Source organism: Oncorhynchus gorbuscha, linkage group LG11, assembly GCF_021184085.1.
Source record: "Oncorhynchus gorbuscha isolate QuinsamMale2020 ecotype Even-year linkage group LG11, OgorEven_v1.0, whole genome shotgun sequence".
Classification (NCBI taxonomy): Eukaryota; Metazoa; Chordata; class Actinopteri; order Salmoniformes; family Salmonidae; genus Oncorhynchus; species Oncorhynchus gorbuscha.
Genome location: NC_060183.1, coordinates 78,402,310 through 78,415,194, shown reverse-complemented (window position 1 = coordinate 78,415,194; position 12,885 = coordinate 78,402,310). Strand labels below are relative to the sequence as shown.

The window sequence follows — 12,885 nt, the reverse complement described above, 5'->3', positions numbered from 1 at the left end:
GCTGTATGTAAAATATTGTGTGCTATAGCTTGGAAAATCAGGTAATGTGACTCTGGATGACAACATAATGATGTTTTTTTTCTTCCAACATTAGGGACGTTTTTCCTAAAGAAGTAAAAATCCGCTTCGTGTTTTGTTTCCTTTCCACGATACTAACTAGTATCGCGATACTGGTACTGTCGCGATACTGGTATTGTCGCGGCCCTGTTGTTGTAGCGGCCCTGTTGTTGTAGCGGCCCTGTTGTTGTCGCGGCCCTGTTGTTGTCGCGGCCCTGTTGTTGTCGCGGCCCTGTTGTTGTCGCGGCCCTGTTGTTGTCGCGGCCCTGTTGTTGTCGCGGCCCTGTTGGCCCTGTTGTCGCGGCCCTATTGTCGCGGCCCTGTTGTCGCGGCCCTGTTGGCCCTGTTGTCGCGGCCCTGTTGCCGCGGCCCTGTTGGCCCTGTTGTCGCGGCCCTATTGTCGCGGCCCTATTGCCGCGGCCCTGTTGGCCCTGTTGCCGCGGCCCTGTTGGCCCTGTTGCCGCGGCCCTGTTGGCCCTGTTGCCGCGGCCCTGTTGCCCCTGTTGTCGCGGCCCTGTTGTCGCGGCCCTATTCTCGCGGCCCTGTTGCCGCGGCCCTGTTGCCCCCCTGTTGTCGCGGCCCTGTTGGCCCTGTTGTCGCGGCCCTGTTGGCCCTGTTGTAGAGGCCCTGTTGTCGCGGCCCTGTTGGCCCTGTTGTCGCGGCCCTGTTGGCGCTGTTGTCGAGGCCCTGTTGTCGCGGCCCTGTTGGCTCTGTTGTCGCGGCCCTGTTGGCCCTGTTGTCGCGGCCCTGTTGGCCCTGTTGGCCCTGTTGTCGCGGCACTGTTGGCCCTGTTGTCGTGGCCCTGTTGTTGTCGCGGCCTTATTGTCGCGGCCCTGTTGTCGCGGCCCTGTTGGCCCTGTTGTCGCGGCCCTGTTGTTGTTGCGGCCCTGTTGGCCCTGTTGTCGCGGCCCTGTTGTTGTCGCGGCCCTGTTGGTCCTGTTGTCGCTGCCCTGTTGTCGCGGCCCTGTTGTTGTCGCGGCCCTGTTGTTGTGGCCCTGTTGTCGCGGCCTTATTGTTGCGGCCCTGTTGTCCCTGTTGTCGCGGCCCTGTTGTCCCTGTTGTCGTGGCCCTGTTGTTGTCGCGGCCCTGTTGTTGTCGCGGCCCTGTTGTCGAGGCCCTGTTGTCGCGGCCCTGTTGTCGCGGCCCTGTTGTCGCGGCCCTGTTGTGCGAGGCCCTGTTGTCGCGGCCCTGTTGCCGCGGCCCTGTTGTCCCTGTTGTCGCGGCCCTGTTGTTGTCGCGGCCCTGTTGTTGACGCGGCCCTGTTGCCGCGGCCCTGTTGGCCCTGTTGTCGAGGCCCTGTTGTCGCGGCCCTGTTGGCCCTGTTGTCGCGGCCCTGTTGTCGTGGCCCTGTTGTCGTGGCCCTGTTGTCGAGGCCCTGTTGTCGCGGCCCTGTTGCCGCGGCCCTGTTGGCCCTGTTGTCGAGGCCCTGTTGTCGAGGCCCTGTTGTCGCAGCCCTGTTGTCGCGGCCCTGTTGGCCCTGTTGTCGCGGCCCTGTTGTCGCGGCCCTGTTGTCGAGGCCCTGTTGTCGCGGCCCTGTTGTCGAGGCCCTGTTGTCGCGGCCCTGTTGTCGAGGCCCTGTTGTCGCGGCCCTGTTGTCGAGGCCCTGTTGTCGAGGCCGTGTTGTCACGGCCCTGTTGTCGAGGCCCTGTTGTCGCGGCCCTGTTGTCGCGGCCCTGTTGTCGCGGCCCTGTTGTCGCGGCCCTGTTGTCGCGGCCCTGTTGTCGCGGCCCTGTTGTCGCGGCCCTGTTGTCGAGGCCCTGTTGTCGAGGCCCTGTTGTCGCGGCCCTGTTGTCGAGGCCCTGTTGTCGCGGCCCTGTTGTCGCGGCCCTGTTGTCGAGGCCCTAGTATTTCACACAAATTAGTCTGGACATAATGTCCCAAATTGTTCCATGTTCACAAAGCAGCACATGAATCATTTCATCATCCTCAAATCCATTCGAGTCATTGATGATAATTGCTCATTTCCTGTGGTTATAAATTCATGCCAGGTGGACTGGAATGAGATGACTCATTCCATTCCATTTTTAGAGTCTTGTTATTCACTAGGCCAGGGGTATTCAACTCTTACCCCACGAGGTCCGGAGCCTGCTGGTTTTCTCATCTACTTGATAATTAATTGCACCCACCTGGTGTCCCAGGTCTAAATCAGTCCATGATTAAAAGGGAACAATGTAAAAAAAAACAGTGGAACTGGCTTGGAGGTCCAGAGTTTAGTTTGAGGGCACCTAGGCTATATGGGATTAACACTGAGCTGCCACACTGCACCTACAGTGCATTCAGAAAGTACACAGTCCCCTTGACTTTCCCCACATTTTCCCCTTCTAAAATTGATTAAATAGTTTTTTTCCCCTCTTCAACCTACACACTATACCCTTTTAATGACAAAGCAGAAAAAGTATTTTAAATAACAAAACGGAAATATTACATTTACATAAGTATTCAGACCCTTTACTCAGTACTTTGTTTAAGCAACTTTGGCAGAAATTATAGCCTTGAGTCTTCTTGGATATGATGCTACAAGCTTGGCACACCTCTATTTGGGGAAATTCTCCCATTCTTCTCTGCAGAACCTGATAGTCACTTCCCTAACCAAGGCCCTTCTCCCCCAATTGCTCAGTTTGGCCAGGCAGCCAGCACTAGGAAGAGTCTTGGTGCTTCCAAACTTCTTCCATTAAAGAATGATGGAGGACACTGTGTTCTTGGGGACGATTCAATTGTGCAGAAATTTGTTGTGACACAATCCTGTCTCGGAGCTCTACAGACAATTCCTTCGACCTCATGGCTTGGTTTTCATGCTGGTTTTCATGCTCTTCCAACTGTGGGACCTTATATAGACCGGTGTGTGCCTTTCCAAATCATGTCCAATCAATTGAATTTACCACAGGTGGGACTCCCAAGTTGTAGAAACATCTCAAGGGTGATCAATGGAAACAGGATGCACCTGAGCTCAATTTCGAGTCTCATAGCAAAGGGTCTGAATACTTATGGAAATAAGGTATTTCTGTTTTTTATTTCTTATACCTGTTTTTTCTTTGTCATTATGGGGTATTGTGTGTAGATTTGATGAGGGGGAAAAGTGTTTTAATCAAGTTTAGAATAAGGCCATAACATAACGTAAAATATGTGGAAAAAGTTCAAGGGTCTGAATACTTACCTGAATACACATTGGTTTACACAAGTTTCAGTTCTTTAGGGAGATGTGTTCATATTGCCTGTACACATTTTACTCTGTTGTGATTGAGGGCTAAGGACTCATTGCTAATTCTTAGAGTCATTTATACATATTTCATTTTGTTTTTGTTTTATGTTGTGGATGTGTGTGAGACATGACTGACTGTCTTCAGAGAGATGATCGATGACATGTCTTCTTATATTCTTTGTGTCTACTGGAGGAAAAATGCTTTCCATCCATACTCCATTTTGACAAATACCCCCGTTTCTGTGTAGGTAATCTGCCCATGCCAACGATCGCAGCTATCGATGGAGCCGCCCTTGGTGGTGGTCTGGAGATGGCTCTGTCCTGTGACATCAGAATTGCCTGTAAGTAACCCATTGTGCTAAAATGGGTGTGCCGGTGCTTGTATGTAACAGGTACATATAGGTAGCAGGTAGCCTAGTGGTTAAGGGTTTTGGGCCAGTAAGCAAAAGGTCACTGGTTCGAATCCCAGAGCAGACTAGGTGGAAAATTTGTCGATGTGCCCTTGAGCAAGGCACTTAAACCCTAAATTGTTCCTGCAAGTGGCTCTGGATAAGAGAGTCTGCTAAATGACTAATATATAGGGGTGTAGCATAGACATTACAGTACACACAGCTAGAATTTCTCTAGAGCCTCCAAAGATTCATACTAGCAAAACAAAGTGTTGACACAGTGTCTTTGTGCTTGGTCGATTATGAGACATGATAACATTCCTGTTCAACAGAGTTAATGTACATGTTTTTTTCAAATACTGTACTGCTCTAGTTGAAAAATGATCACGAGCAAATATAAGAGAGTGTACATGCCCCCACATGCCCTAATGAATGAATAGACAGAACAGAACAGATTTAGTAGAATGTACCTGACCTATATTTTGTTTCCCCACATTGAGAGATTAAACTATGGCAGTTGGTTGATTCATTTACTGATGAAATGAGTATAATTTGATTTGGCGTCATGATATTTGTAAGATGAATGCCTATCTAAAACATGACTGTATTTGATCAAATTGTTGTTGAACATACATGTTGTTGTCCTCGTCAAGCGTTTACAAGTCCCTTCTATTGAGATGCACAAGGCCTCCATTCGCTGGAGCGAATCAACGCTCCATCTTTAAAATTACCAAGGAACAGATGTCAGCGTGTGCAATGTTTTTCCTCAGCCTCAGAATTAAATCTGTTCCTCGTTTCTAACACGTCACTCCCCTTCCCCGTACGAGAGAGCTGCGATATTCCGTATTTTTTCACACATGTTCTCTGATGAGTTTATTAGCATCTATTTTAAGCATCAGATTGGATGGGGGGGGGGAGAGGGGTGTTCACAGATGAAAATGGCTTTAAAGTAGCACCATAGCACCACATCATAGCACCACAGATTGGATGTGATCATGCATGCCAGACTTGAGTGACTCAAGAGTCCTCTCTGAATGAATCAACTGTCGACAGCCATAGTGGTTGTCATTGTTGTTAGTGAGGGATGAAACTAAAGTATTTTGTGAGGGCCGACTCAGTAGCTGTGTGGTTCTTGGTGCCTGGGTGGGTGCAGAAAACATTTTACAACCTAGAATGTATAAGTCCCTCCTTTATTTACATGAAAGATACCTGCAGCAGTTCTGTGGCCTGTAAGCCAAAGGTAAACACCAAAATAAGGACCAACGGGATGGTAGATATGGTTTTAACCATTGCCGTCTGTTACCGATATGAATATATGGTGCATCCATTGCCGTCTGTTACCGATATGAATATATGGTGCATCCTTTGTTTCTGCATTATTCATCCAATATTTATTGGCAGGACATGAACAGGCTTACCTTCCTGCAATGGATTCACTTTATAAGTTACTGACTTTTCAAAACTGGGTGGTTCGAGCCCTGGATGCTGATTGGCCGACAGCCATGGTATATCAGACCATATACCACGGGTATGACAAAACATTTATTTTTACTGCTGTAATTATGTTGGTAACCAGTTTATTATGGCAATAAGGCACCTCAGCGTAGCGCCGAAGAACAGCTCTTAGCCGTGGTATATTGGCCATATACCACACCCCTCTCAGGCCTTATTGCTTAAGGATAAGTCCCTCTAAATATACATATTCAAGCCAAGACATGTGGGATTTGTTAGTTTGCTCTGAGCCGATGCTGGAATTCCCTTTCCATTGAAAGGAAATAGATCAAAGATGTTTGTCTAGAACTGATTGATTCCAGATATTCTGACTCACATTTCCCTTTTTCTGTAGCTAACAATGCAAAGCTCGGCCTGACTGAAACCAAACTCGCCATCATTCCAGGAGCAGGTAAGGTTTCATTTCCTAGAGTGCTGTTGTGCCTTTGTGTGCTAAGACTACAATTTGTGAAATTGACAATCAAACCAAAAATGCTTACCTTTCAAATTTGATCACAAGCGATATGGTGAATATACAAACACTTTCTAAATTACACACTTTTGTATTTCTAAGAAATGTCAATATCAAGTGCATGTTGTTGTTTGAAATAAATTGCGGCATTTGTCCAGGCGTGACGTGTGGCGACATTCTCTCTCTTGGCTGTTAACACGTCCTACGTCGATGGGCCACATGGCTTTTTTCTTTCCCAGAATCCCTGAGGGTTCTTTATTTAGTATCCCTGGTGTACCAACTCTCAAATGTTGACCAGATATGAGGTTGACTGGGTCAATTTGGATAAAACGGTGCACCGCATGAAAATGTACACAGAGATATATTTTGGTTGCAGAATTGTTTAATGTGGCATGAAAATCAAAGCTTAAGAGAGTGTCTGTGTCTCTGTCTAACCTAAAAGAAAAGCTGCTCCGATATGTAAGCAAGGGAGAGATATGTATCATTGTGTCCTAGCTATGTATGTGGTAAATGCCTGTTTGTTTCCTGCCTTTTATCATCAATTGTAACCAGGAAGGAACACACTTCTCATTTGTTCGCCTACAAATGTACACAACCTTGACCTGCTGTCGGTCAGCCTTTTATTTCGGAGAAGCTTACACTGACTCATTCTAGCACATATTCCTCAACAGTTTTTATGGCACATTCAGTATACTACCCAAACTCTTTGGACATCACTTAACCAATATAATTGTGCCATATTTGCAACATGAATTGATGAGTAGTTATAAGGGAGGTCACAGTAGGGAACTAGGTCAATCCATGTCTGATTGAGCTACACTGGTGTTGAACCCTCTCTAAGGATTGTTTAATAAAACCAGCTTACTTCTCTCCAGTCTAAGAGTAGAGAGGCATCAACAGAGGTCTTGTGTCTGTTTATAGCTATTAGCTGCACAGCCACCCAAAGGGGAACGGAGAGAATTCTGAAGATGTGTAGAAACCTGTGGAGCATAATGAAATGTAGTTCTCTATGGTAGACTGCATCTAATGGCTTTAATGAAGTGACAGCTGCGTTCATATAGATGATGTCGCCGTAGTCTAGGACCAGTACGAAAGTCGACTGAATGATCCTCATTCTACTATTGAGCGAGAGGCTTGACCTGTTTCTATCTTTCTTGTTTTTATAGAAGTCCCTTTTTACTCTCAGATTAATAGTTAACTCATCCATGTGTTTTTTAAAAAGACAACGTGTTGTCTATCCAGATACCCCCCTCCACCAATGACATTTCTCTCACTCAAATGTATGGAGCACCATGTTGGGCCTATCTGTCCCAGAGATGTACATTCGTCTGTCGGTGTGAATTCTGTTTGGACAGGTGTTCTGACAGGTGTTCTACATTACATAGAGCATGTCAGTCATTTCTGAGGCACCACCAGCCCATCGCTGTACGATTCATCAGGGCTGATGTCAGACCTTTGTCCGTCTCTGTTCAGTCTCATCCAGGGATTCAGGTGCCCTTTGTCTTCGTCTCTCGCAAGGCCTAAGGGATTTAGCTCTTGACATTTCGCTGGCTGCCTCTCTGAAAAACAATTTCTCTCTCGGCTGATCCTCTCCTCACACTTTATTTTTTTTTGTGGGATATTTGACAGCCACAGTTGTCACGCGTTTCATTATTTTTAAAGTCAATTTTGACTATTGAGGATTGACCTTTGACCTAATGAACTGTCAATGGCCTAAAATGTATCATTGAAGTTTTACTTGTGATTTGTTTTCATTACAGTATCAATCGTGTCCACGGAAAACCTCTTGCAGCGTCAAATGTTTCCCAAAATAACAGATTTGATGTCGATATTTTCAAACCCAAATTAACTTTAGGAAGACAGCTGGTGATTGCATCGCATGCAACTCATTGTTGCACTATTTACTTAAATCTCGTGTAAATAACCTCTGCCTTCTCGCTGGGCATCGTTTAACATTTTACATATCACTTCCCCTTAAAAAGAATGTTCTAAGGATTATTTGGGGATTGTTTTTGTTTTTTTGGGGGGGGGGGTGTATGAAAGGTCCTCTAAATTAAGAGCAACAAAGAGCTCTTGAGGTTCTCCAGTATCCACAGCTGAGAAACTGAAGGAGGTCAGTCCAAGGGTGTGTCCCAATAATATCTCCTTTCTCCTGAAGTGTGCACTTGCATTGGATTGGTGTAGCCAGAGGCTAGTGGGAGTGTTTCCACCGTATTTCTGACACATGTCATTTCCTTTCAATTCAGTGAAGGGAACGGAACAAGTGCACACTTATGGAGGAAGGAGAGATAATTGGGACATTATTCAACACTATCCTCCCCTCCCACTCCATCAGGCTGAAGGAGCTTATAGAGCCCTGTAAAAGAAGTCATTTTATTATTTGCCCCAAAAATTCTCACAAATGTCGTTTTTTCCATTTCGTTTTTCCAGGTTTCACTTTTCAAATTTTTTCTTCTTCAGATTTTTGCTTTCAAAATCACACTTTTTGAAATAGAGAAAAAAAGTATGTTTTAAGTCCACAACATTAACCCACATCAGTAGACCACTTTTTTAACTCTGGGGAAAAAATCTAAGAAATGTAGATTTTTTAAAACATTTTAGTAATTTAGCAGAGGCTCTTATGCTGATTTACAATTAGTGCATTCATTTTAAGATTGCTAGGTGGGACAACAACACATCACAATCGTATCAAGTACATTTTCTCTGAATTTTGGGGGTAGTTACCTTTTTAATGCAAGTGCAGACCAACCATTGTTTTGCTGGTGCTTATTTAGTGCTCATGGGATTGCAGAGCTTGCAAAACAAATGGCCACGGTAAGCATAGGCTACTTTGTAGTTAACATTTTATTGAAAAGGTTTTTGGGAAAGCCTTTCCATCTACTAGCAGACAGTTATCGTTAGCATTATCGATAATGGCTACACAAAGTGTAGACTAGACATACCTGCGCCACGCAACACACACTGACGGGAATTCCTGTGCCCTTTATGAAAGTTGCAGGAAAATACCAATCACTGATGCAAATTTGTTCATATCTTATGATTAACTTGGCCAAATTAAATAATTGTCTATGAAGTTCAATACAGTTAGTTGAGTTCCTACTAAATTCAATACATTTTGTTGGTATCATACTAAGTTCAACACATTTTTGAAAATTGTTGAATTCCATTTTAATGTCTGGATTCTGTGATTCCGTTCGTGTTTTCCGCAACAGATTTTATACGGGCCCAAAGCTTCACTACAACAGCTGAATAGACCCGTGACCAAGCAGCGGATCAGAGAAGACTGCCTGTCTTCTAATGAGGTCTCACTAATGCACCCAAATGCCTTTATTTATTTATTTTTAAATCTGTTCGGTCTCTATTGAAATTTGAGAGCGAGATATTCTTATCGAGGAAGAGTGAGAGAGAGGGAGAGAGAGAGGGAGAGAGAGTGAGGAGGAGAGAGAGTGAGAGAGAGAGGGAGAGAGAGAGGGAGGGAGAGAGAGAGAGAGGGAGAGAGAGAGGGAGAGAGAGAGGAGGAGAGAGAGTGAGGAGGAGAGAGAGTGAGAGAGAGAGGGAGAGAGAGAGGGAGGGAGAGAGAGAGAGAGGGAGGGAGAGAGAGAGGGAGAGAGAGTGAGAGAGGGAGAGAGAGTGAGAGAGGGAGAGAGAGAGGGAGAGAGAGAGGAGGAGAGAGAGTGAGGAGGAGAGAGAGTGAGAGAGAGAGGGAGAGAGAGAGGAGGGAGAGAGAGAGAGGAGGGAGAGAGAGGGAGAGAGAGAGAGAGAGAGAGAGAGAGAGAGAGAGAGAGGGAGAGAGAGAGGGAGAGGGGGAGAGAGAGAGGGAGAGAGAGAGGGAGAGAGAGAGGGAGAGAGAGAGGGAGAGAGAGGGGGAGAGAGAAGGGGAGAGAGAGAGGGAGGGAGAGAGAGAGGGAGAGAGGGCGAGCTCCACCTGGTTGAAAATAGGTCACCAAATCCTTGGCACCCGTCCAAGTCTTTGGAGATTTATTCACCACTGCTGCCACACTCCCTGGAAATGTGGGGGTGGGGTGGCAGGGGAGACGTCAGCAGGATACAGTTTTTGTCTGGCTGGCGTGTCGTCCTGTGCCCTGGAAGTCATTTACTCACTGGCCTGTTATTAAGCGGTATCTATCTGAAGGGCTGTTGCAGTTACCCACGGAAATGTCTGGCCCACTATGTCTGACCACTGGCCCTCCAACCTGTCTGTCTGGGTGTGCGCTGTCTATCTTTCTGTCTCTCTCTTTGTGTGTGAGCTGTCTGTGTGTGAGCTGTCTGTCTTTCTGTCTCTCTCTTTGTGTGTGAGCTGTCTGTGTGTGAGCGGTCTGGGTGTGCGCTGTCTGTCTTTCTGTCTCTCTCTTTGTGTGTGCGCTGTCTGTCTTTCTGTCTCTCTCTTTGTGTGTGAGCTGTCTGTGTGTGAGCTGTCTGTCTTTCTGTCTCTCTCTTTGTGTGTGAGCTGTCTGTGTGTGAGCTATCTGTGTGTTGTGTGAGAATTTCCATGAGAAAAATGTGGGGGAAGATTTTAATTTCTTGGAAGTTTTCAGAAATGTACCGGTGCGTAAATAATTAGCATTCATCTTAACATACCGTGCAACTCCAGTAATCAAATAAAACATAAAACATACGAGATAACAACATTCTAAACACTGCACCTGATGTGAATGGTACGTAACAGAGAGGAGAATCTCCCTCATAGGTACACTTCAACTGTGAGAGACGGAATCTAAAACAAAAATCCAGAAAATCACATTGTATGATTTTTAAGTAATTAATTTGCATTTTATTGCATGACATAAGTATTTGATACATCAGAAAAGCAGAACTTAATATTTGGTACAGAAACCTTTGTTTGCAGTTACAGAGATCATACGTTTCCTGTAGTTGTTGGCCAGGTTTGCACACATTGCAGCAGGGATTTTGGCCCACTCCTCCATACAGACCTTCTCCAGATCCTTCAGGTTTCGGGGCTGTCGCTGGGCAATACGGACTTTCATCTCCCTCCAAAGATTTTCTATTGGGTTCAGGTCTGGAGACTGGCTAGGCCACTCCATGACCTTGAGATGCTTCTTACGGAGCCACTCCTTAGTTGCCCTAGCTGTGTGTTTCGGGTCATTGTCATGCTGGAATCAAATCAAATCAAATTTATTTATATAGCCCTTCGTACATCAGCTGATATCTCAAAGTGCTGTACAGAAACCCAGCCTAAAACCCCAAACAGCAAACAATGCTGGTGTAAAAGCACGGTGGCTAGGAAAAACTCCCTAGAAAGGCCAAAACCTAGGAAGAAACCTAGAGAGGAACCGGGCTATGTGGGGTGGCCAGTCCTCTTCTGGCTGTGCCGGGTAGAGATTATAACAGAACATGACCAAGATGTTCAAATGTTCATAAATGACCAGCATGGTCAAATAATAATAAGGCAGAACAGTTGAAACTGGAGCAGCAGCACAGTCAGGTGGACTGGGGACAGCAAGGAGCCATCATGTCAGGTAGTCCTGGGGCACGGTCCTAGGGCTCAGGTCCTCCGAGAGAGAGAAAGAAAGAGAGAATTAGAGAGAGCATATGTGGGGTGGCCAGTCCTCTTCTGGCTGTGCCGGGTGGAGATTATAACAGAACGTGGCCAAGATGTTCAAATGTTCATAAATGACCAGCATGGTTGAATAATAGTAAGGCAGAACAGTTGAAATGACCCAGCCACGACCCATCTTCAATGCTCTTACTGAGGGAAGGAGGTTGTTGGCCAAGATCTCGCGATACATGGCCCCATCCATCCTCCCCTCAATACGGTGCAGTCGTCCTGTCCCCTTTGCAGAAAAGCCTCCCCAAAGAATGATGTTTTCACCTCCATGCTTCACGGTTGGGATAGTGTTCTTGGGGTTGTACTCATCCTTCTTCTTCCTCCAAACACGGCGAGTGGAGTTTAGAACAAAAAGCTCTATTTTTGTCTCAACAGACTACATGACCTCCTCCTATTCCTCCTCTGGATCATCCAGACTTCAGACGGGCCTGGACATGCACTGGCTTGAGCAGGGGGACCTTGCGTGCGTTGTAGGATTTTAATCCATGACGGCGTAGTGTGTTACTAATGGTTTTCTTTGATACTGTGGTCCAAGCTCTCTTCAGGTCATTGACCAGGTCCTGCTGTGTAGTTCTGGGCTGATCCCTCACCTTCCTCATGATCATTGATGCCCCACGAGGTGAGATCTTGCATGGAGCCCCAGACCGAGGGTGATTGACCGTCATCTTGAACTTCTTCCATTTTCTAATAATTGCGCCAACAGTTGTTGCCTTCTCACCAATCTGCTTGCCTATTGTCATGTAGCCCATCTCAGCCTTGTGCAGGTCTACAATTTTATCCCTGATGTCCTTACACAGCTTTCTGGTCTTGGCCATTGTGGAGAGGTTGGAGTCTGTTTGATTGAGTGTGTGGACAGGCGTCTTTTATACAGGTAACGAGTTCAAACAGGTGCAGTTAACACAGGTAATGAGTGGAGAACAGGAGGGCTTCTTAAAGAAAAACTAACAGGTCTGTGAGAGCCGGAATTCTTACTGGTTGGTAGGTGATCAAATACGTAGGTCATGCAATAAAATGCAAATGAATTACTTAAAAATCCTACAATGTGATTTTCTGGATTTTTGTTTTAGATTCCGTCTCTCGCAGTTGAAGTGTACCTATGATAAAAATGACAGACCTCTACATGCTTTGTAAGTAGGAAATCCGCAGTGTATCAAATTCTTGTTCTCCCCACTATATGTGAGAATGCTATTCATTACAGCTCAGCGTTCAACACCATAGTGCCCTCAAAGCTCGTCAATAAGCTAACAACCCTGGGACTAAACACCTCCCTCTGCAACTGAATCCTGGACTTCGTGATGGGCTGCCCCCAGATGGTAAGAGTAGGTAACAACTCATCCGCCACACTGATCCTCAACACGGGGGCTCCTCAGGGGTGCGTGCTCAGTCCCCTCGTGTACTCCCTGTTCACTCTTGACTACACGGCCAGGCACGACTCCAACACCATCATTAAATTTGCCGATGACATAATAGTGGTAGGCCTGATCACCGACAATGACGAGACAGCCTATAGGGAGGAGGTCAGAGACCTGGCCATGTGGTGCCAGGACAACAACCTTTCCCTCAACGTGATCAAGACAAAGGAGATGATTGTGGACTACAGGAAAAAGTGGACCAAGCACGCCCCCAATCTCATCGACGGGGCTGCAGTGGAGCAGGTTGAGAGCTTCATGTTCCTCGGTTTCCACATCTCCAACGAATTATCATGGTCCAA

The 12,885-nt window shown here is 46.3% G+C and overlaps 1 protein-coding gene across 1 annotated transcript in view; it reads left to right on the top strand.

The window, feature by feature from the left end:
• Window positions 1–12,885, top strand: part of auh (AU RNA binding protein/enoyl-CoA hydratase) — a 55,844-nt gene that overhangs the window by 5,597 nt on the left and 37,362 nt on the right. The window contains exons 5-6 of the mRNA XM_046290591.1: window positions 3,505–3,597; window positions 5,492–5,548. Of these exons, the coding sequence (XP_046146547.1) occupies window positions 3,505–3,597; window positions 5,492–5,548 (150 nt within the window). The remainder of the gene's footprint in view (window positions 1–3,504; window positions 3,598–5,491; window positions 5,549–12,885) is intronic.